The 19,870-nt window shown below is 48.3% G+C and overlaps 1 protein-coding gene across 4 annotated transcripts in view; it reads left to right on the forward strand.

Annotated features, from left to right (window-relative positions):
* The window catches only part of PSTPIP1 (proline-serine-threonine phosphatase interacting protein 1), a 53,514-nt gene extending 35,366 nt beyond the window's left edge, over window positions 1-18,148 (forward strand). For 2 of the 4 annotated variants that reach the window (XM_059857900.1, XM_059857898.1), the window contains 10 exons: window positions 1,046-1,108; window positions 2,094-2,192; window positions 3,819-3,864; window positions 4,677-4,756; window positions 7,056-7,154; window positions 8,502-8,598; window positions 11,773-11,851; window positions 13,353-13,423; window positions 14,616-14,713; window positions 16,239-18,148. In XM_059857900.1, the coding sequence (XP_059713883.1) occupies window positions 1,046-1,108; window positions 2,094-2,192; window positions 3,819-3,864; window positions 4,677-4,756; window positions 7,056-7,154; window positions 8,502-8,598; window positions 11,773-11,851; window positions 13,353-13,423; window positions 14,616-14,713; window positions 16,239-16,370 (864 nt within the window). In that variant the 3' untranslated portion in view covers window positions 16,371-18,148. Of the gene's footprint in view, window positions 1-1,045; window positions 1,109-2,093; window positions 2,193-3,494; window positions 3,706-3,818; window positions 3,865-4,676; window positions 4,757-7,055; window positions 7,155-8,501; window positions 8,599-10,000; window positions 10,244-11,772; window positions 11,852-13,352; window positions 13,424-14,615; window positions 14,714-16,238 lie in introns of those variants that run through there. The other 2 variants (XR_009488064.1, XM_059857901.1) reach the window with 2 other exon arrangements.
* Window positions 18,149-19,870: the final 1,722 nt, after the last annotated feature.

Here is a 19,870-nt window from a genome sequence, read left to right on the forward strand (position 1 = left end):
GGGCTGCTACTGAGATTTGAGGTTGGCAGTGATCTGATGAAGCAAGTGAGGCATTAAAAGACAGACAGTGGGCACCAGGTCCATCAGTGTTTGTCCCCTTTTGCCACTGGGATGTGCACAGAGGCTCCTTCCTGCTGGGAACTGTAAGCCTGTAACTCAACTGGGAACAGTTAGAGGGGCCTGGGGAAAAAAAAAAAAAGGGAAAAAACTGCTTTGGAGTCTTAGACCAGCTTTTTTCTCTGTCCAGCATGTGAGGAAGCCAGCATTAGACATGCTGGATGGTGTCAGCAGTTCTGGTAGCCTCCCAAAATGCTGTGATTTGTGCTGTACTGTGGCTGTCTCAGAACTGTGCCCAGTGTGAAAGAAGCATCTGGGTAGCCCTGGAGAGAGTTTTGCCTGAGCAGAATGTAAAGATTAAAGGACCAAAAGTCCCCCTGAAGAAAGGCATCCCCTGCCAGTAGGAGCAGATCTCATTGTCACATAAAGCTGGGCATCTCCCAGCTCAAACCATGGAAGAGAACCCAGCTCTGTCCTTCCAACACTGCCCAGATGGCTCCAGCAAGGACATCAAATCACACTGAGCATAAAGGTGCCAGGGGCAGTGGAATATAGGAGAGACAGGAATGGTTTGGATCTCACCTGTGCTCCTGTGGGTGAGACAGTGGTTTGGGCTGCAGAGATGTGGCTCAAGCTCTGGCAGCAGCAAAGGAGCCCTGCTGGCAGAGCCTCCTGTGACTGGCTGCTGCAACATTTCATCTCCTCAAGAAAACAAAGAAAAAGCAAGGAAGAAAACGAAGATCTACATCCTCTCTGCCATTAATGGAAACACTGAAGCAGAATTATCTGGGATTATTTTTTTACCTGGCACTTTGATGCTCTCTGTATCACTTAGAAACCTGTCATTTATAAAAGCAGAGTGAAGTAATTTTGCCCACAGGGAGGTGGCTTAGAGAGGGGCCCTGACTGTGGTTCCCCTAATCCTGCTGCTGGAAAGGGAAGGGAAAGTCCAAAGCAAGAAATGCTGACCTGTGTGTGTTTCTTACAGTACGAGTCTGCAATGGAGAGGGTGCAGAAGAGCAAACTGTCCCATTATAAGAAAACCATGGAGGTAAGCAGGGAGGGCTTGGGCAGCTTTCCAGTAAGATCTGGATCACATGTACCTCTATCCAAAGAAAGGTCAAAGCTGTGTGAGTGGGCAAGAGTGTGTGAGGGAGGGAAGATGTCATTCCTGATGTGAGGAGGAAGCTGATCTGCCCTGCTGCACCCACTGAAAGGTCTCCAGAAGGTTAATGCAGGATGAACAGTGCCCCAGGGCAAACAGGATTTCGTTCTCTCCAGCAAGGGTGCTTAGAGGAGTAAATGTAATTTTTCAGTGTGTGTAAGTACAGTTTTAAGAACAGTGAGGGAATCTTGTAGGCAGGAGGAATCCTCTCCATCTGGAAAGCTTGCAGGTACAGAAACTACAGGCAGCTGGGTTTGATTTCCATTGGGCAACTGCCCCTAAAGGAAAGTAGCTGCAGACCTGTCAGTGCTGCAGCTGGAAGTGTACTAATGACTTTTTGTTTGAAATGTGGTGGTTCTAAGTGCATCTCTAAGATACAGAGATGTTTTGGTGCAAATAAAGCTTTCTCCTGCTTCTCAGAACTACCCCAAGACTGTTGCCTATGGGGTGCTGGCTGTGCCTCACAGCTTGGAGCAATAGCCAAGGCAACACCTGACAGCCCAGCCCAGGGCCACCCTGGGAACGTGGGCTCCCACATACTCCTCTCCTTGGCTCCTGGGCAGGTGCCTGGTGCACCAGTGGTGCTAGAGCAGCCTGTGCATCCCTGACCCCTGCAGGGAGTTGCACTTGTACAAAGCAAACAATTTCAGGGCTGCAGGCAAAGGATTCAGTCTGTGCTGTCAGCCCCTGGTCCGATGTTTCCGTTCTGTTTTCCTGCCTCCTCACGGTGCCATTGGGATTGTGTTCTATTGCCCACCCTGGGCACCGGTGTGCTGGCCCAGACTGCAGAGGAGGAAGGGGCAGGAACACCTCTGGGGGAATCCAGGCCTGCTGCCCCAGCAGACCCTGATGTCTGATCTCTCTGGCCCAGTCCAAGAAGAGCTACGAGCAGAAGTGCCGGGAGGCGGACGAGGCCGAGCAGTCCCTGGAACGCGCCAGCGCTGCAGGCAACCCGAGGCAAACAGAGAAGGTACCTGACAGGACAGAGCTTCCAGGGGAAAATGGGGATTTGCCCTCTCAGCTGCAAGAGAATACAATTAATCCATTCTACAGGATGCCAGGGGCTTTGTTTTGAAATTAACCCCAAAGAACCCTCTGGGAAGGGACAAAGTTATCTAATTAATTTATGCCAGGCTGGAGTCCAATTGCTCTGTGAATCCTGAAAGGAAACTGAATGGAATTTTGTTCTGAAATTACTCATTACAAAAAAGAAACAAGTCAAAAATATGTCATGCAGTTAGTTTTGCCTTTTGGTCTCTTAGTAGGCGTAGCATCTTACATTAAAATGCATCTTTTTCCTCAACATTTTCCTCCTCACGGTGAGTTTAATTTCAACTAAATTTACAGACTCAAAAATAAATCCTTGGAAATTAAGGCACTGCAGTCCTTCATTGCATCGTCTTGATACTTGCAGCTGACAATTCACTAACTTTTAATGGGAACATTTTACAGTGAAACAGATGGAGAAAACAAAATAAATGAACTCCCTTTGGCTCGATAAAAATCAGTGCAGTGTAAGCAAAAAGGATCAAAAATCATCTGGGGGGGGATGGTGGTGGTGTGGAGACTCTAAAAACAGCATCAGAACTTTATATTTGTTTTCCAGCATTCCCTAATCTTTGAGAAGTAAACCCCTGCAGCTTAGCTGCAAAGAGGGGATGGAATCCTGGCCCTGCCAAAACGACACCAAACATTTCACAGCTCCAATGGCAGCTAAACCTGACCCAGCTCCTTCCATGCAGAAGGATCCCAGGGTGCCCCCTGAACGTGCCAGCACGTTGGGAATGCACAGAGGCAGCTCAAGCTGTTTAATTCTGCTCAGCATTTGCAAAGGGTTTGGGCCAGGAAGCAAATAAGAATGAAACTTCTCTTCCCAGCTCACTCCACATTTCCCAGCCAGCTGTGATGAGGAATATGATCATAAGAGCCCCTACCTGAGCCTTGTCTTCAAGGGCAGGGGGAAGAAGGCATGACACTGATGTCTAGAGCAGGGCATGACTGTGCTGTCACCCCATCTGTGCAGAAGGACCTGAGAGTACAGACCTGCCACTGATGGCTGTTTTCTCATTTGCTAAAAGCTGCAGGTTTTTAAAACAGAGAGCTTCTGCTTAAAGTGAATTTTGCTTTGAGGCTTCTGAGTTGTTATGGGAAATAACCTGGCATTTGCAAAGTATTTTAAAAGCTGTGTGCTTTTCATCTGAGTATTACATGAGGAGCTTGAAAGGTGAAGAATTTTAACTGCCATTTATTTCTGCTTATAAATATCTATTAGAGAAGCACATCAAACAATTGGGGAAAAACCAGCTCAGCCAGCAGGCACAGCTTCAGGCTGGATCACACTGTCTCTGAGCTTCTCTGGCAGGGATGCCTGAATGGAAAGCTTTCCCCTGAAGTCACTGCACCTGTGGCTGCACCTGGGAAATTCTGGTGCCTCCTCCATTCAGCAGAACTGTGCATGAAGGGGGGACAGCCAGGAAGTTGTTGTAAGTTAAAGCCTTTCCCCTGGAGGGGAAAAGAGAGCAGGCAGCACAAAAAACTGGGGCAGAAGCAAAAATAAGTCAGAAGTTAATTTGGGGTGTTTCTTTTCCTGTTTCAGAGCCAGAACAAAGCCAAGCAATGCAGAGATGCAGCAAATGAAGCAGGTGATGCTGTTTGCAGCTGAACGATGAGTCTTCTCAGCAAGGATCTACCAGCACAGGATTTTGATAGAGGACATCCAAATCACCCAGGCTGTCAGGGCTCCCAGAGTCACCTACCCAAATATTAATGAAGAAGCCTCTAAAGAGCAGCAACCTGACAGTGCCTGGCATTCTCTCCCCTCTGTGGAAATGCCAGTGTCCTGCTTGCATTAAAGAATTTACAGAAGACTTCCTTTAGGGATGTCACCCAGGGAAGAAAAGCTCTTCTTGGAGCAAGTTTGGAGGCACAGTAGAGCTCAAGCTGCCCTGAGACAGCCCAAATCCCATCCCCCATCCCCATGGGCAGGAGCACAGCAGTGATCTCCAGCCACAAACGTGTCAATGCCCAGCAGGACAGGCCAGCACACACCTGGGCTGGCTCAGGAGCTCAGGCTTGTGCCTCCCTCCCCATGCAATAGCTTCCACCACATCACATGGCTCAGCTGGCTGGCTTGGAATGGAGAGAGCCTGAGGATGCTCAGTGCCCAAGCATGATCCAGGCTCTTCAGCTCTGAATTGTGTTATCCCTACCATAAAGTTATAACTGACCTGCAAACCACACAGAGAGAACCCTTACTCTAGTGCAGAGCTACAAAGAAAAACCCAATAATTATTGTGCCCCACCAGTGCCAAGCTCACATTTCTTGTGATACTCAAGCAAACCACAGGCCTGAAGTACAGGAAAGCACAGGAAAGGCCCAATAGGAGGAAGGAGAGAAAGGCTGTAGCACTTTTCCCCTGACTGCTGGGTTTGTGTTCTGTGTCTGTGCTTACAGAGAACGTTTACAAGCAGAACATCGAGCAGCTGGATAAGGTCAGGACAGAGTGGGAGCAGGAACATATCAAAACCTGTGAGGTAACATTGACTTCTGCAGAGATGTTTGCACACTCTTTCTTTATCCCCCTGGAAGATTTCAGTCTAAGGCCTGAAATGCCATCCCAAGGGTTTTGCTGTTTGCTTTGTGTGGAGTCTCAACAGATGTCTTTGCCAAATTACTGCAAAAACTAGAGCTTATTTAGACATAGCTGCTCCTGTATCCCTGGCATTCTCCTTGCTTGGCCAGCACAGCTATGTAAAAATAAAGGAGGGGAACAAGTGCAGAGGTGGGAGAGGTGGAGCAATATGAACTGGTACATACCCCAGTCACTCTTTATGTTTCATAGCACTTTAAATTCACCTGCAAGAACATTTGTCCTCTGCAATGAAATAATCTTTCAGTTGAAAGGCAGTGGTAGAGAAGTCTGTCTCCATTTTACTGAGGATGGACAAGGAGATTTGCAATTGGCTATTGAGTTTTGCACAACAATTTACAGGAACTGGTTGGCATCCAAATCAGCCACTCATTTGATCACAGTAATCCTTCAAGTACATTTGCCCATCTGCTAAAATCTGATTTTGCTATATTTACTTGTTGCAGGCTTTATTTCCACATAAAATAAAATGCCAGGAGGATACATTTCCAGCTCTCTGCTTCCTCTTAAGTATTCCCTATCTGAGAGGACTGAAAAGCCCCACAACTGGCACAGACAGTTCCACAGATATTATGCCAAGCCTTAGTCTTTCAAAGATGCATATTTTCTCTCTTCTTAAAAAGCCAACAAGCCAGTGAAGCATTCCACAGCCTCACACTCTTTTTTGTCCCCTATAGCTAAATCCTGGCCAGCCCACAGAGCTTGTGACCTGCCCACAGCTTAATCCAAACAGCCATTCAAAAAGCAAGGGCATTTTCAGTGCCTTCTTTTAAAAGTGCTTGGAGAGAGAAGAACTGATACTCTTTGGGTTGTTTTTTTTTTTTTTTAACTAGCAATTAGTACAAAATGCAGCTTAAAATCCTACACTTGTAGGCTGCATAGGGGGGAATCTGGAAGTGCTGGGGTTATCTGGGTCTGTAACTGAGTGCTGGACAACCACAGCCTGAAAATGCTGGCTGGCAAGTGGCAGCTCTGGGGTGGCCTTTGTCACAGGGGCTGTGCCACGTTGTCCTGGGCCGCCCTGGTTCTCCAGCAGCACCAGGGAAGTGTCCAACACAGCACCCAGCTGTGCTTTTCTGGGTGCTGACAAGGGCTTGGAAGGCCAGAGTCACCACATTTCCCCCTTGGATTAACTGCATTTCCTGACAGGACACCAAAAATTTACCTGGGAAATTCCCCGTTGGCTCTGGTGCTGTTTCAGCAGCTCGAGGGTCACGGGTTTTCTGTTCAGAACAAGCATCCAAATACTCATTCTCCACCTTGCAGGCTCTCTTCAAAAGCTTTACTCTCAGAAACCAATCCCCACAGCAGCTTGCTCCCTTGACAGGTTCCTTTTCCTGGGTTTCTTTAGTTGGTAAGCCATTAGATGGCAGGAAGCATACCCAGCTGAGTGTTCTGCTGAATGCTGTATACATTTGTGGGGTTCTGGACATAATTACTAGCAAATAGAGATGGAGACAGATGGCTGGAAGCATCTGAGATTTTCACACCTCATAGAAAACCAAAACTTTGTTCTACTTTTAACAGTGCAACGTAGAGATCAGGCTGATTTGGTGTTTTTCAAGTTTTAAAGAAAGAGCTTATCTGCCTCTTCACCAGCTCGGTTCACACTTCTCTCTCTGCCCCCTTCCTTCTTCCTAAGCAGTGCAGCAGCATGAGGAAGGCAGACAGATGAAGGAAAGGAATAACTGAAGAGAGAAAAATGCCTTCTCTTTACCACAAAAGTAACCTTTAAAATGCAGAGTCAACTCCAGAGAGCCTCAAGGACTTTCAAAAGAGGAAAGTTTCCAGAGACATTTTAGATGGCAGAGGTGGATAGTTTTGCCTCTACCTCTAACATAAATACAACCCTTTCATGCCAGTACTCTACTGAGCTGGTAAACACCCAAATTTCAGTGTGATGGGCAGACAGGGCCCTGACTCTGAAATCCTCAACAGCAGATGTAGCAGTCAAGTCCAGATCTGGATTCCTCTCCCCTGCTTTGTTTTTTTTCTCTAAAATATAACTTTAATTTGGTGCAACCAATTAGAACACATTTTTGAGCACGAACAGCAGATGTAGCTTCTCCACCAATTGAAACATGGTGCCCTCAGCACAGGTTTGCCTCCCCAGCCCTGTCCCAGCCTGCAGAGCCAAGAACCCAGTGCCACAAGGCTCCATCACGTTTCCTGTTTGGTTTTAGGTCTTCCAGCTGCAGGAGTGCGACCGCATCACGATCCTGCGCAACTCGCTGTGGGTGCACTGCAACCAGCTGTCCCTGCAGTGTGTGAAGGATGATGAGGTACAGCCTGCCTGCCCTGCCTGCCCTACCTGCCCTGCCCTGCTCTGCCTGCCCTGCCCTGCCCTGCCCTGCCCTGCTCTGCTCTGCTCTGCCTGCCCTGCTCTGCCTGCCCTGCCCTGCCCTGCCTGCCTGCTCTGCCTGCCCTGCCCTGCCCGCCCTGCCCTGCCCTGCCCTGCCCTGCCCTGCCTGCCCTGCCTGCCCTGCCCTGCCCTGCCTGCCTGCCCTGCCTGCCCTGCTCTGCCCTGCCCTGCTCTGCCTGCCCTGCCCTGCCCTGCCTGCCCTGCCCTGCCCTGCCCTGCCTGCCCTGCCCTGCCCTGCCCTGCCCTGCCCTGCCTGCCCTGCTCTGCCCTGCCCTGCTCTGCCTGCCCAGCCCGCCCTGCTCTGCCCTGCCCTGCCTGCCCTGCCCGCCCTGCCCTGCCCTGCCCTGCCCTGCCCTGCCCTGCTCTGCCCTGCCCTGCTCTGCCTGCCCTGCCTGCCCAGCCCAGCCTGCCCTGCCCTGCCTGCCCTGCCCTGCTCTGCTCTGCCTGCTCTGCCTGCCCTGCCCTGCCCTGCCTGCCCAGCCCTGCCTGCCCTGCCCTGCTCTGCTCTGCCTGCCCTGCCCTGCCCTGCCTGCCCTGCCCTGCTCTGCTCTGCCTGCCCTGCCCTGCAGAGCCCAGCCCAGCCCTGCCTGCCCTGCCCTGCCCTGCCCTGCCTGCCCTGCCCTGCTCTGCTCTGCCTGCTCTGCCTGCCCTGCCCTGCCATGCCCTGCCCACCCTGCCCGGCCCTGCCTGCCCTGCCTTGCTCTGCCCTGCCCTGCCCTGCCTGCCCTGCTCTGCCTGCCCTGCCCTGCCCTGCTCTGCCTGCCCTGCTGCTCTGGCTCCAGGGCAGTGTCCCACTCCTGCTCTCCCAGATGCCATGCAGATGCACGCCTGCATGCAGGCAGGCTGTGTCACTTGGTGGCACTGGTGTGCCCTCCTTGGTGCGCTGGGAATGCTCCCTGCTCCCAAAACACTGCTGGCTGTGCTTGGGCTCAGACTCCATTTCAAAAAAGACACCCAGTCACGGCCTCAAAAGTGGAAGATGTAAAGAATACACCAGATTTGACTTTGAATGCTTGTTTCCTGCTATTAACTTCTTTATTGAAAAGTTCTGGACTGCCTTTGTCCTGCTCTCTTTGAAGACTATCCAGAGCACAAACAGGTGTGTTTGCAAAAACATTGGCACAGGGGGCAGGCTGAAGAGCAGCCAGGTCAGATATGTACCATGCATAAAGTGTTTCTTAAGGGGACAATTGCTACAAGAGCATTGTTTGTTAATTCGGTGTGAAATGTTAAAAGTGAAATTCAACTCTTGCCTTCTGCTTTGTAGATGTATGAAGAGGTTCGGGTCAGCTTGGAGAACTGTGTTGTAGAGTCAGACATAGACTACTTCATTAAGACAAAAATGACAGGAACACAACCTCCAGGTAATTATTCCCACTGATCCTGTCAGATGGCTTGTGCAGTGCACGTCCTTTGGAGGTGAAACCAGCTGGAAGAATTCCTGCTCCAACTTTTCATTCCCACCTGCCATGGCTCACTTCCCCCACACTGTGCTGCCATTGCTGCCTGAGTGATGCTCTAAGTGGGATAGCAGAATGATCCAGTTTAAAAATAACCCTCCAAGGAAGAAAAAACTCGTTTTGGCTTTGCAGCCAGGCTCCTTTCACAGTACAGCTGAATTGACACCACTAAGGAGGTGGCAAATTGCCTTGCAGAAATGGCAACTTCAGCTTCCTGCAGTGTGACAAGACAGAGCCACCTCACCACGTACCTGCACCCCAGGGTCCCCTTGGCAGAGGTGCTGCCTCCTCCTCTGCAGCACAGAGAAGTTTTTTATTCTGTTCCACATGCCCAGTGGGGAACAACAGATCTGCTCTCAGGGAGTTTGCATAAGCCAAGACTTTGGGAGAAATTCTGAATGGAATTGGCTTTGCCCCAGCACACAGAGCTGCTGGCAAGTTCACAGCTCTGCCCTTTCAAGGCAAAGCTGCCTTCTCCTTCAGGGCTCAAAACCTCTGGTCTGAAATGGAAATCGACCCAGCACGGGCCAAGAGCAGGTGGGAAAGGAAAACCTGCTGCTCCAGGGTAGGAGTTCTCCAAACAGCCTGCAGGAAAGGAGCTGTCTGATGTGCCACATGGCCAGACACAAACCACACCTTACTTCAACAGGCAACACAAGAGAGTTACATAAAATCCTTCCGTGCCTGGAGCTGTACAGGTACAAAATCAGGGCCTGATCCCTGGGGACAATTATCTCTTACAAGAACAAGTTCCACCCCTTTGATTTCACTGCAGAGCTCAAAGCTGGCAGGGATTGCACCCCAGGCACTCAGCACTGAGCTATCTGAGGCCTGCTTTCCACTCAGCCTTTTTGCCATAACTCTTACAGTGGCTAAAAATTGGGATTTTGGGAATTTTTTCAATTTATTGCTGCTGGTGGACTGGATGCCATTTTGCTGCTGTAGTTTGTTCTTCTTCACACAGGGGATTTAAATTCACTGATAAGGAGAATTTACCCAGAAAAAATTACATTTTTAGTGGCAGAAAGGAGAACTGTGCCTTGCAACAGTGTGAAACAACTTCTGTATACTAAGAAATGTGTCATTCTCAGCTGGTGTTTTTTTGGTTTAGGTTTTTGGGGTTTTTTTTTCCCTATTTGAGATTTGTCATTCTCCAGTCACCCAGGAAATTTCTACAAAAAGCTCTTGGCCATGTCAGAGTCATTTCTGATATAAACTAGGTGGAAAAAACCCTTGAGAGCTTCATGAAAGGCAAAGAAAAAACCTGACTTGTTTTTTTTTGTTGTTTATTTTTGTCACCTTCTAGAAAGTGACAGAAAAAGTTCTGGAAGCAATATCCTAATTTCTCCAGAGCTCTGGCTGATGAGGTTGCAGTGTGGCACGTGGTGAGCTGTTGGTCTGTGCTGTTATTTGCAGAAGGCAGGAGGAAGCCCAGGTGTCATTTGGTGTTGTGTGGCAGAAGACCTGTGACCAAACCTTCCTGATGCTCTTGCTCACTTCCTTTTCTACCCAGTCTTACAGTGCCCTCTGGACTGGAAACTGCACCAAGGTGACAGTGCAGAAGGGCAACAGGAGACCCCTAAAACTGGTCAGAAAACTCCCTAATTACTCCGAGGTTTATTTGTAGGGATTCTTCACACTCTCTAGCCCTGTGTGCCTGCTCTGCTCAGTATCTTGGCTGATGCAGTGTGAGAATGTCAACACAACCTTTAGCCCCAGTCGAATGTCTTTCTTAACGTGCTGCTATCAGGGCTGAGATAAAACACTATCACAGGCTTCCCTCGTGTTTGCCTGGCTCTCACTGGAGCAGGCAGAAAGGCTGTGTGGCCACCAGCTGTAAGAGCTGCACTGGGAGCTCTGAGCTGACAAATAAATCCATCTGTAACTATTTCATCTGTAAAGCTACATTTGGAAATGGTCTGAATTTCACCCTTAACGACACCATGGGGGAGAGCAAAGGAACTGCAACCTAAACGTGTTTGAGAGAACAAAACCCAAATATCTCTGGGTAAACAGCAAATAAGCTCTCAGGAGGCAGATGGGGGAGGTAGGAAAGGTGGGGAAACACAAGCAAACACCAGGAAATTGCTCGTTACTGCTGCAGGCAATAACTCTCAGAAATCTCCCCAGCTCTGTCAAAAATTCCTGACTGGATACACTGAGGAAAGAAGAAACAAAATGTGCTGCAGCAAATTCTGTCATGAACACGGTTTAGGGCACTCAGTGACCATACTCTGCCCCCTTAAATCCTGAGCTTTGAGGCCATAGAAGGAGCAGCCACGGAGGAAACTGCCTTCCTCTTTAGGGCAGTCACAGCTCCTGGAATGGGCCTCAGGCTGAGGGTGCCTTGCACCAGGGCCATGGCTTTCACAGCCACTGGAATGGCTTCTGCCCAGCCCCCAGGCTCCCCTGAGCTGCTCCAGCCTCATTCCAGGTGAGAGAGACAACTGCTCACTTTGCAAATTTAAAGAGGTTTATTAACCCTTAACAAAGATACAACAAAGGAAAAAGCTGCAGTGCTGGGAACTGCCCCTCGTGGATACCACAAGGCCAGTTCTTCTCCAAGGTGGATGCTCAGTCTTTTGTACCCCTGGGGGTGGCATCAGCCAGCCCTGGCCCCTCCCAGAGTCTGTCAGGCAGTTCCTCTTTGCCATTTATCAGTGCACACTGCTTTGTAACTGGATTGGAGGCCAGGGGTTGCCATGCTCACCCCCTGAGCACCCCCAAGCTTTTCCATTCCCACCTGCCCCAGGTAAGGGACACCTGTGCAGCTTCTTTTACCTGTCCTAGACAGCCCAGGCTGTCTGATGGCAACAATGCAGGGGGGAAAGGGAACTGTGGGGAGAACAGAGGACATCCAAACTACAATAACATAACTGTACATCACTCAAGCTTCTCTTAATATTCACACAATAGTTATTCCTTAATTGCGAGAGCCAACCATCTCCTGATCCATCTCTAACACAGGTGAGGGCAGTCAGGTTTGCTGCTCCAGCAGCCCCAGGGCACTTTGTGGCAGGGAGCAGAGTGGTCTCAGTGGTTCCTGTTTGAACACCTGGCTTTCCTTGCCCTGTGCAGATGCCATAGGCTACGAGAGATACTCCAGCAGGGAGCCCGGCCGGCGCAGCCCCAGCCAGTCCTGCGGCATGATCAAGAGGTGAGGCCAGAGCTCCCTCCCCACAGCAGCAGCCATGCCCGGGCACAAAACACCTCTGGGAAGCCACTGCTTCCTCCAGTGTAGCAGGAGGCAGCAGGTAGCAGTGAGTGTGACTTGACAGAAGAAACGGAGGCATTGAAATGCAGTGAGAGTGGTTTTGGGGTGCCCCGGTGGGAAGAGGGACGGGGACGAGTCCATCACACAACTGCTGGGCCAGCAGGGGGGAGGGAGCAGCCAGAGCTTCCTCTTTGCTGCTGAGGCAGGGCACAGAGCAACACAACCAGTTTGTTCCAGGGAGGGGGAAGGTGAATGTGGCTGGGGGCAGAGGCTGGAAGAGCCTTCCTGTGGGGCATTCCTCCATGCTCACAGCAGCACTCAGCTGAGCAGAACAAAGAGCTGCTCTCTCTGTCTGGATCCAAAGAGGAAACACAGGGTGGAAAAACTGCGAGGCAATTTTCCTCATTCTGATCCATTTCTGCTGGTAAATGTTAGAACATGGATGCAGTTATAACAGCAGAAGAGCATGGTGCCTCTATTGGTTTAAATATTTTATACTAAAATGGCAAATTCACAGTGGGGAGGGCATCACAGTTAAAGCAGAAGAGATTTAAAATTTAACAAGCCCTATGACATGGCAAGGACAGGAAGCAGGCAGTGATCTCCCATTTGGAATGTGGTCCAGGCTTGCCAGGGAGCTGCTCAGGGTTGTACACAAGGCTTTGTTTTCCAGCTGGAAACTGGATCTTCTCTAATAATTAATTCACTGCTGCATCCTGTGCAGTTACATAAGACAATTGTCCTGCCATTCAGAGCACAACTGTGAGCAGCATGGGCAAGGAGCCTGGAGAGACTCAGCCTGAGTCTTTCAGGAACTCTTGAGGGAGGAGATCCATTTTCCAGAAAAACTGAATGTTCACTAGCTGAAAAATCAGACCCTTTAAATATGCCTTAAGCATGCAATGCTATTTCTATCTCTGCTTGAGAATCCTAACCCATTTTCTCACTTTACTTAGTCTTCAGTACCCAGCTGTGATATAGGAAATAACTAGGGATAGATTAAAATAAAAATTCACTTAAACTCACAGCTTTTAGAAAGACTTGTTACACAGGCTCTGTATTTTAAATTGTATCAGGGTTTTCCTTAAACACAAAGAGATGTTAATCTCTTATAAGCAACTGACAATTTTCATCATTTTAATGCTGTGGAATAATTGGAGTTTCACACCATGAGCCTTCGACTCTACAAAAAAATATTATCTGCTGCATTTCATGCACAATTTAGTGAAGCTGATGGTTCAATAGTCTGCTGCAGTTTTAAAAACACATTTTTAAAGGAAGATAAATATATCTATAGCATGAAAGAAAATAGAAGGCCATGGGAAGAGATGACATCTACTCTGTGAAGCAGATGGAGGGAAGGCTGAGTCAGAGCTGAGATGAAGGAATGCTCATACCCAGGCCTGTTCACTCATTTTGGTTTTGGCTTCTCTTGGTTCTGCAGGTTCTCTGGACTACTGCATGGGAGCAGCAAAAACAACGCAGAAACTGCCACTCCTTCAGCCCCTCCTCTGGGTATGCTCTGCAGGAAATCAGTTTACCAGATGTGTTTGTTTTAGATTGTGTTGCTAAACCAGGCTTTGACATGGAGCAGAAGTGTACAGCAGATATTCACATGTTGGCAGGCAAGAGTAGTCTGGAAATTAATTTTGCTTGGATGTGTACTAACAAATTTCCCAGTTTGAAGTGCCAAATAATCCACAGAGTCTTCAAAACCTCCATCTAGGCAGGGGGGGCCTGTACATTCAGAGCAGCAGTCTGACATAGATACTAGTTTTCTCCTTGTGTAGCATAACTACTACTAAAAAACCCATATACAGTTTTAACACACCAGGCACGTGGCTTATGAATACAAATATCCATCTCACCTCACAGTTGCACTGTTGTCTTGTAACCCTTATAACTAGGAATTTACCAGATGATATTCAAAACACAGTATTTTGACTGTGTTAAAGGTAACAGTTTATGACATTATTATTGATTTGATAGTAAACAAAAGCATTTTAACTGTAGCTCTTACCAAATGAGAAGTTGCTTTCAAACAGCTTTAAAATCAACTGCCCCTGTCAGCCCTGCCTGCTTGGGCACCCAGAAACAGCCCAGACTCTTGCTGCTCTTGGTGCTCTGCAGGGGAAGCCCCCAGACAGATGCTGGGAAGAAATGAGAAGTTTCCCTAATTACAACAAGCTGTATTAAAACAAAACCTCTGCAAAAAAAGTGATGTCCATGGCAAATAGCTGTGTGAGAACTGTATAAACCACTGGAAAATGTCTGGTGGCCCATTGGCACAGTATTTTCCATTTTTTTTTCAAGGGGAAAAGGAAAGTCCTGTGTGAGCCAGGGAACTGCTAGAATTTTATAGCCCCAGCAGCAGCTTGTTAAACCATTTCAATCAGTGTTTCCCTCCTTGGATGACTTGGATTGTACTTTACCAGGGGGAACCTTTTTCCCAACCTGAGGCTGATGCTAGTTTCTGACCTCCCACAAAGTTCAGTGGGTGCATTGTCAGCCCATCAATGGGGGACAGTTTTTGTGCAAGATTTACCTACAGTTCACAGCAGCTTTTCTCTATGTGTGCATCTCCAGGCAGAGAGAGAACAGAAAGCCTTGCATTTGTGAACTCTTGCATATGATCCCATGCTTCTATAAGCAACTGAACTCTTTGTTTCTGTGCTGGGTATTTCTTCCTTATTTCCCCCCCTTGCAGAGAGAACAGAAGGAGTCTATGCATCCATTTTTGTCAATGAGAAAGCTGAGATCACATCATCACAGGACTACAGAGTACTTTATGACTACACAGCCCAGGTAAAAAAGGCTTCCAAATAAACACTTCAGAGAGTCACATTTCAAATAAGTGATGCTGATTGAAGCATCCTGGAAGTGTAAATTCTGTGAAGGAGATGTTACTGTCATCTTACAGCCAGGGACATGATCTGTCCTGCTCAAGTTTTGCACACTGGTTCTCCATGCTGGAGAGGGCAGAATCCCAAAGAAGGACATTCCTTCCCTGTACTTCCATGTAGCAAGCTGCAGAATCACAGTGGATGTGGTTCATCTGCCAACAAAAGACTGTTAAAGAGAACAACCTAGATCCTGAACTGGGATATTGAACTCTCTCTGACTCCAGTCCTAACCTGGCAGAATACCATTAGTAAAAGGTTGGGAATGGACTGGTTATAAATATTTGCTAATTCAGATGGACTCCACAACCTGGACTCCAACCCCACCTGCTTTACATGTCAGCTTAAAGGGCCCTTTTATTAGCTATAGATCAGCAGAAGAAACAGTATCCAGGATGTTTTATGTCTCAGTGCAGAGAGAGCCTCTCACCAAGGGACCTGCCACCAACAGCCAACGTAACAAATGTGACAGTGACAAAATAGATAAATGCCAGGTAAATTATGAAAGCAGAGAAAAAGCTCAAAGGGAGCACTTTCCCTTAGGTACAGCAGTATTCCAACACCTTTTATTCAATGTTGGGGTTTGGTTTTTTTTTTTTTTTTCCCTTAATTTTAAACTTTCTTTTATTATTTACATGAAATTTCCTGCAAGCACAGTTGAAAGCACCTCACTGTTAATGGCAGTTCCCCTAAGGAGACTACTGGATCACCTCATTTCTCCAGGAGTTCCTTAAAACTGTGCCACACAGGGATATTCCCTGCTGAGAAAAGAGCCTGTTACTACCTTTAGTATATTGTACATTGAGGCCTCTCACTTTTTGAGTCCATTCTTACCTACTCAGGTGCATTAAATTCAGTTTTAGCTGACACCTCAAACATCTCTGGAAGCCTCCCTTATGCTGTTTTCTATTTACTACACTGTGGGCAGCAAAGTGGTTTCCTATGGAAAATAGGACAGCACCACTGGACACTGATGGCTGCCTGGGAGCTCAGGGAGAGCTTATTTGCAACTACTGCAGTTGTCTGGGGATGAAAGTCACTGCTGTCCAAGAGTCACTGTCCCCCACTGGTCACTGCTGTCCCCTGCTAAAAGAAGTGAGAGATCTATTTCAGGCATGGATTAGCAGAGGCACTGTTATCCCCCTTAGGAATTAAGCTGTGCTCCATTTAGCAACACCTGCAGACTAGGCAGGTCATGGTGAGCTGCTTTAGGAGAGTGGTGTTTAACCCCTTCTGGACTTCCCCAGTGATAAAACCATCAGGCTGTGCAGGAGGAGGCACCCTGGAGGCTGGGGAAATCTGAGCGTCTTACAGAAATAACCAAAACGTTTCATGTTGATGAAGAGCAGGATTTAAAAACCTCACCAGATACTTCTTGGGTGCCCCTGTGCTGTCAGGCTGTCCCCTTTTCTCGCCCTGTCTCCTTTCAGAACGTGGATGAGCTGGACATCAGTGAGGGGGACACCGTGGTCGTCATCGCGGAGAACGAGGACGGCTGGTGGACAGCAGAGAGGAACGGCCAGAGGGGCTTCGTGCCAGGCTCTTACCTTGAAAAGCTCTGATGGAAAGGAGCCCCAGTCCTCAGACTTTACAAATATTCTATTACTGAAAACAATCAGCACACAAGGTCTGCTTCAGCTGACCAAGAGCATCCCAATAATAATGTTTTCTACAACCACCAGTCAGGAAATAACCAACTGACCATGCTTTTCTCTCCCTTGCTCCTGCTTCATCCCACTATTCTCCTGGCCTAAAAAAACCATCTTCACTCCTGAGAGATTAGGACTTGCACGTTTTGGCACAGTCACTCAGCACTGTGCTGCCAGCAATGTTTCTAAGCTTGCTGATCCTGGGAGGAAAATCCCACCCAGATCTCAGCTGTGCAAAGGGAAAGCTGGCAGAAGCAAGTGCAGTTTCTGCAGGCTGGAGGACTGTCCCCAGCCAGCCTGGGAGCCACCCTTATGGTCATGACACATTCTCTGCCATGGATCCCTTTCTCCCCATGCCATGCTGGCATTTTTGACAGAGGATGGTTTATCAGTCACAGATGAAAATACAAAAAACAATGAATGCACCCAGAGAGGAGCACCTGAAGGACAAGGACACATCCTCTCACAACACAACCATCTCCTAACACAATGGAATCCATGCTAGCCATGGGCTCTGCTTTGGGACAGATTCTGGGACAGATGATGGGCCCAAGGCTTTCTTTTGCTTTGGCTGGAAGGTTTCCCTAACACCTCTCTGGGATGATGGAGTTTAAAAGTCCAACAAGACAAACAGCAGCTAAGCCAAGCCCTGCAGCAGTGCTGCAGTGCCCTGATTCCTCTCCTGTGAGCCCCAGAGAATTGCCAATTACCTCCCCCTGCAATGGCAGCAGGGCAGCCTCCCTTCCACTGCTCAGCCTCTCCTGCCCAGGCTGCTCTGGCTCCCTGTGCTGCCTGCAGCCTCTGCACCTCTGTGATTGCTGCCACAGGGACACCCTGGGCTCTTTCCAGCCATCTCTAATGTGCTCATTCTGCAACAAAACCTCTTCAGAGGTGCTGCACTGGGCAGGTTCACTGTATGTCACAGATTTCAGCTCTATCAGTCTTTCTAGTTTAATATTTAAGAATGTTCTCAGCTGTTACTGTACAAGGGATTGATGGATAGTTTCTGCCATTCTTCCCTTTTCAGTATTTCAAGACAGTTTAAAAATTTTTAAACCTGGTGATTTAATTTGAATCAGAGCAAATTATTTCTGGGGGCAGAATGACCATTTGCCAAGGTTTCAGGCCTTAAAACTGAATCAAGACACTGAAAATTAATCTTATTGCTACCTGAAAGGCACGGAGGAGAGAGGGCCTGTTAGCTCAGACACACAAAAAACACAAAAGAAAAAGGTGTAATGGTCAATGCAATCTTTTCTTAAATGAAACACAGTGAAGGTCCGAGGCACTTGCAGTATCTTATTTGAACTTCTGTTCCTTCAAGGATGAAACAGAAGTTCCAGGCCCTTTCCCTTTGGCTGCCTGCAGTCCTTCCCACACTCCCCAGTTCCCCCCAGCACATCCACAGCAGCCCCTGGCACCAGCCCAGGCTTGGGATGGCACTGAAGGCAGCAGAGTGAGAGCAGCACTGCCCAGGCTGGAAGGGAAGGGGAGGCCTCTGTGACACACCTCAGGTGACACAAAGGACAGCACGAGTGGAGGCTGCCCAGCAAGCACAGCATCCCTTCTTAGCCACAGCAGGAGAGGAAACCAAAAGCACCAGAGATTTAATGTATTCACTTCTTGAACACTCAATCTTCCACAAAGAAGACTGTAATGAACCAATAAATAAATAAATAAATTTAGGTGGATATTTTGCAGATTATCTTAATTAAACAGAAAAAAAAAAAAAAGCCAAAACCACTGAGATGCACCTTCTCTACTGATGTGGGACACAGAGATTTTACAGGACTCCTCATTTCCCTGGGGGCCCAACTTCACACAAGGCACTGCAGGGCCTGGTCCTGATTGCCTTGAGACCCAACTGCAGATCACCTTTTCTTCCATGGACCACGTGGTCTACATCACCAACAGACAGCTGGTGGAATGGTGGCTGCTGTTTCTCTCGCACCAAATCATTCCATATTTTTGCTGTTAATTTCCTTTCTACCCACCTCTTCTGTCAAGAAAGCAATGTTGAATGGCAAGAGGCTATAGGTATTTCAAAATCTCCCCAGTGACACAGCATTTGGGTTCCACATGCTAACTCCAGACTGTTCAGGAAATGAAAAAGCAGCAGCAGTGTTTTCTCATGAATCCTCTGCTTCACATTGTCTAGATATGGCTTGGAAGTACTCACCAGCCAAATGCTTCAGTTTGCCCTATCTACATGATAGCCCTTGTCACAAATAGAACAGAGATATCAAGGAATACCCACACCCTCTGAGAACAGCCACATTTTAGGTGTCATCCATCTACCCACCCCCATCAGCAGGAAAAGAAGGAAGGTCAGTTGTAGGTTACTGCCTCAGTAACATTGCTCTTATTAACATTTCCTCTCCAGTTTGGTAACATTTGGGCAATAAAAGTGACACAATCAAGTTATTATTCAATTTTCAGCTAAGGTGGGAAGCTGAAATGGGCCCTTTCCAGTGGCATTCTTATACTAAAGTCAAAATGTGTATTGTTTTCTCTTACCATTTGCTACCAATTAAGGAGAACAGGAAAACCTGTATGAAATGACAACCACACGTAATTAGGAAATGTCTGCAAGTGCAGGGCAAGGTCCATCTCTGCACTGAACAGATTTCTGCATATTAAAAGCCCACAAGCCAGTAGTCACAACAAAGTAGTATCAGACTAGAAACAGAGATCCAACAGACCCAGCTCTTGGACAGCCAGCACAGCCAGGCCTCCTGCCAGGCTCAATGATCATAGAGCCAACCAGCTTCCAGCATTTCCAACAACCAGGCAGCTAAGAGGAAGAAATCCACCCCTTCCCAGCTGGGCATGTAGCAACAGCAGGAGCACAGTGACTGATCAAGTTTGAAGTGTTTGCCACCTCCCCCAGGACCCCTGGATTGAGCTCTGTAGTGGGAACAAGCCCAGCACACATCAGCCAGAGAGGTAACAGCTCACAGGTATAAACAGTAGCAACTCTTACCTTGGCTTCCTTCTTGCCTCAGAGATGAACTCGTGGTCTGACTCTCCTCTCCAGAGGTGATTTTCTCCCAGTTGCAGCTCATCCCTCACTGATTACTGAATGCAGCTGAAGTGGAAGCCCATGGATCCAAGAGGAGATCATTTCAGCCAAGCACCAGGTGGTGTCTGACAGGAGCCTGGGTGGGCATTGAGGAACACCCAGCTCAGCACTGGTGGGTAACTCACACTCTGGGGTACCACAGAAGCTCCCTCCTGGCAGTACCACTGTGCTGTGGCACTGGTGGGTAACTCACACTCTGGGGTACCACAGAAGCTCCCTCCTGGCAGTACCACTGTGCTGTGGCACTGGTGGGTAACTCACACTCTGGGTACCACAGGAGCTCCCTCCTGGCAGCACCACTGTGCTGTGGCACTGGTGGGTAACTCACACT

Source organism: Haemorhous mexicanus, chromosome 13 (genome assembly GCF_027477595.1).
Source record: "Haemorhous mexicanus isolate bHaeMex1 chromosome 13, bHaeMex1.pri, whole genome shotgun sequence".
Classification (NCBI taxonomy): domain Eukaryota; kingdom Metazoa; phylum Chordata; class Aves; order Passeriformes; family Fringillidae; genus Haemorhous; species Haemorhous mexicanus.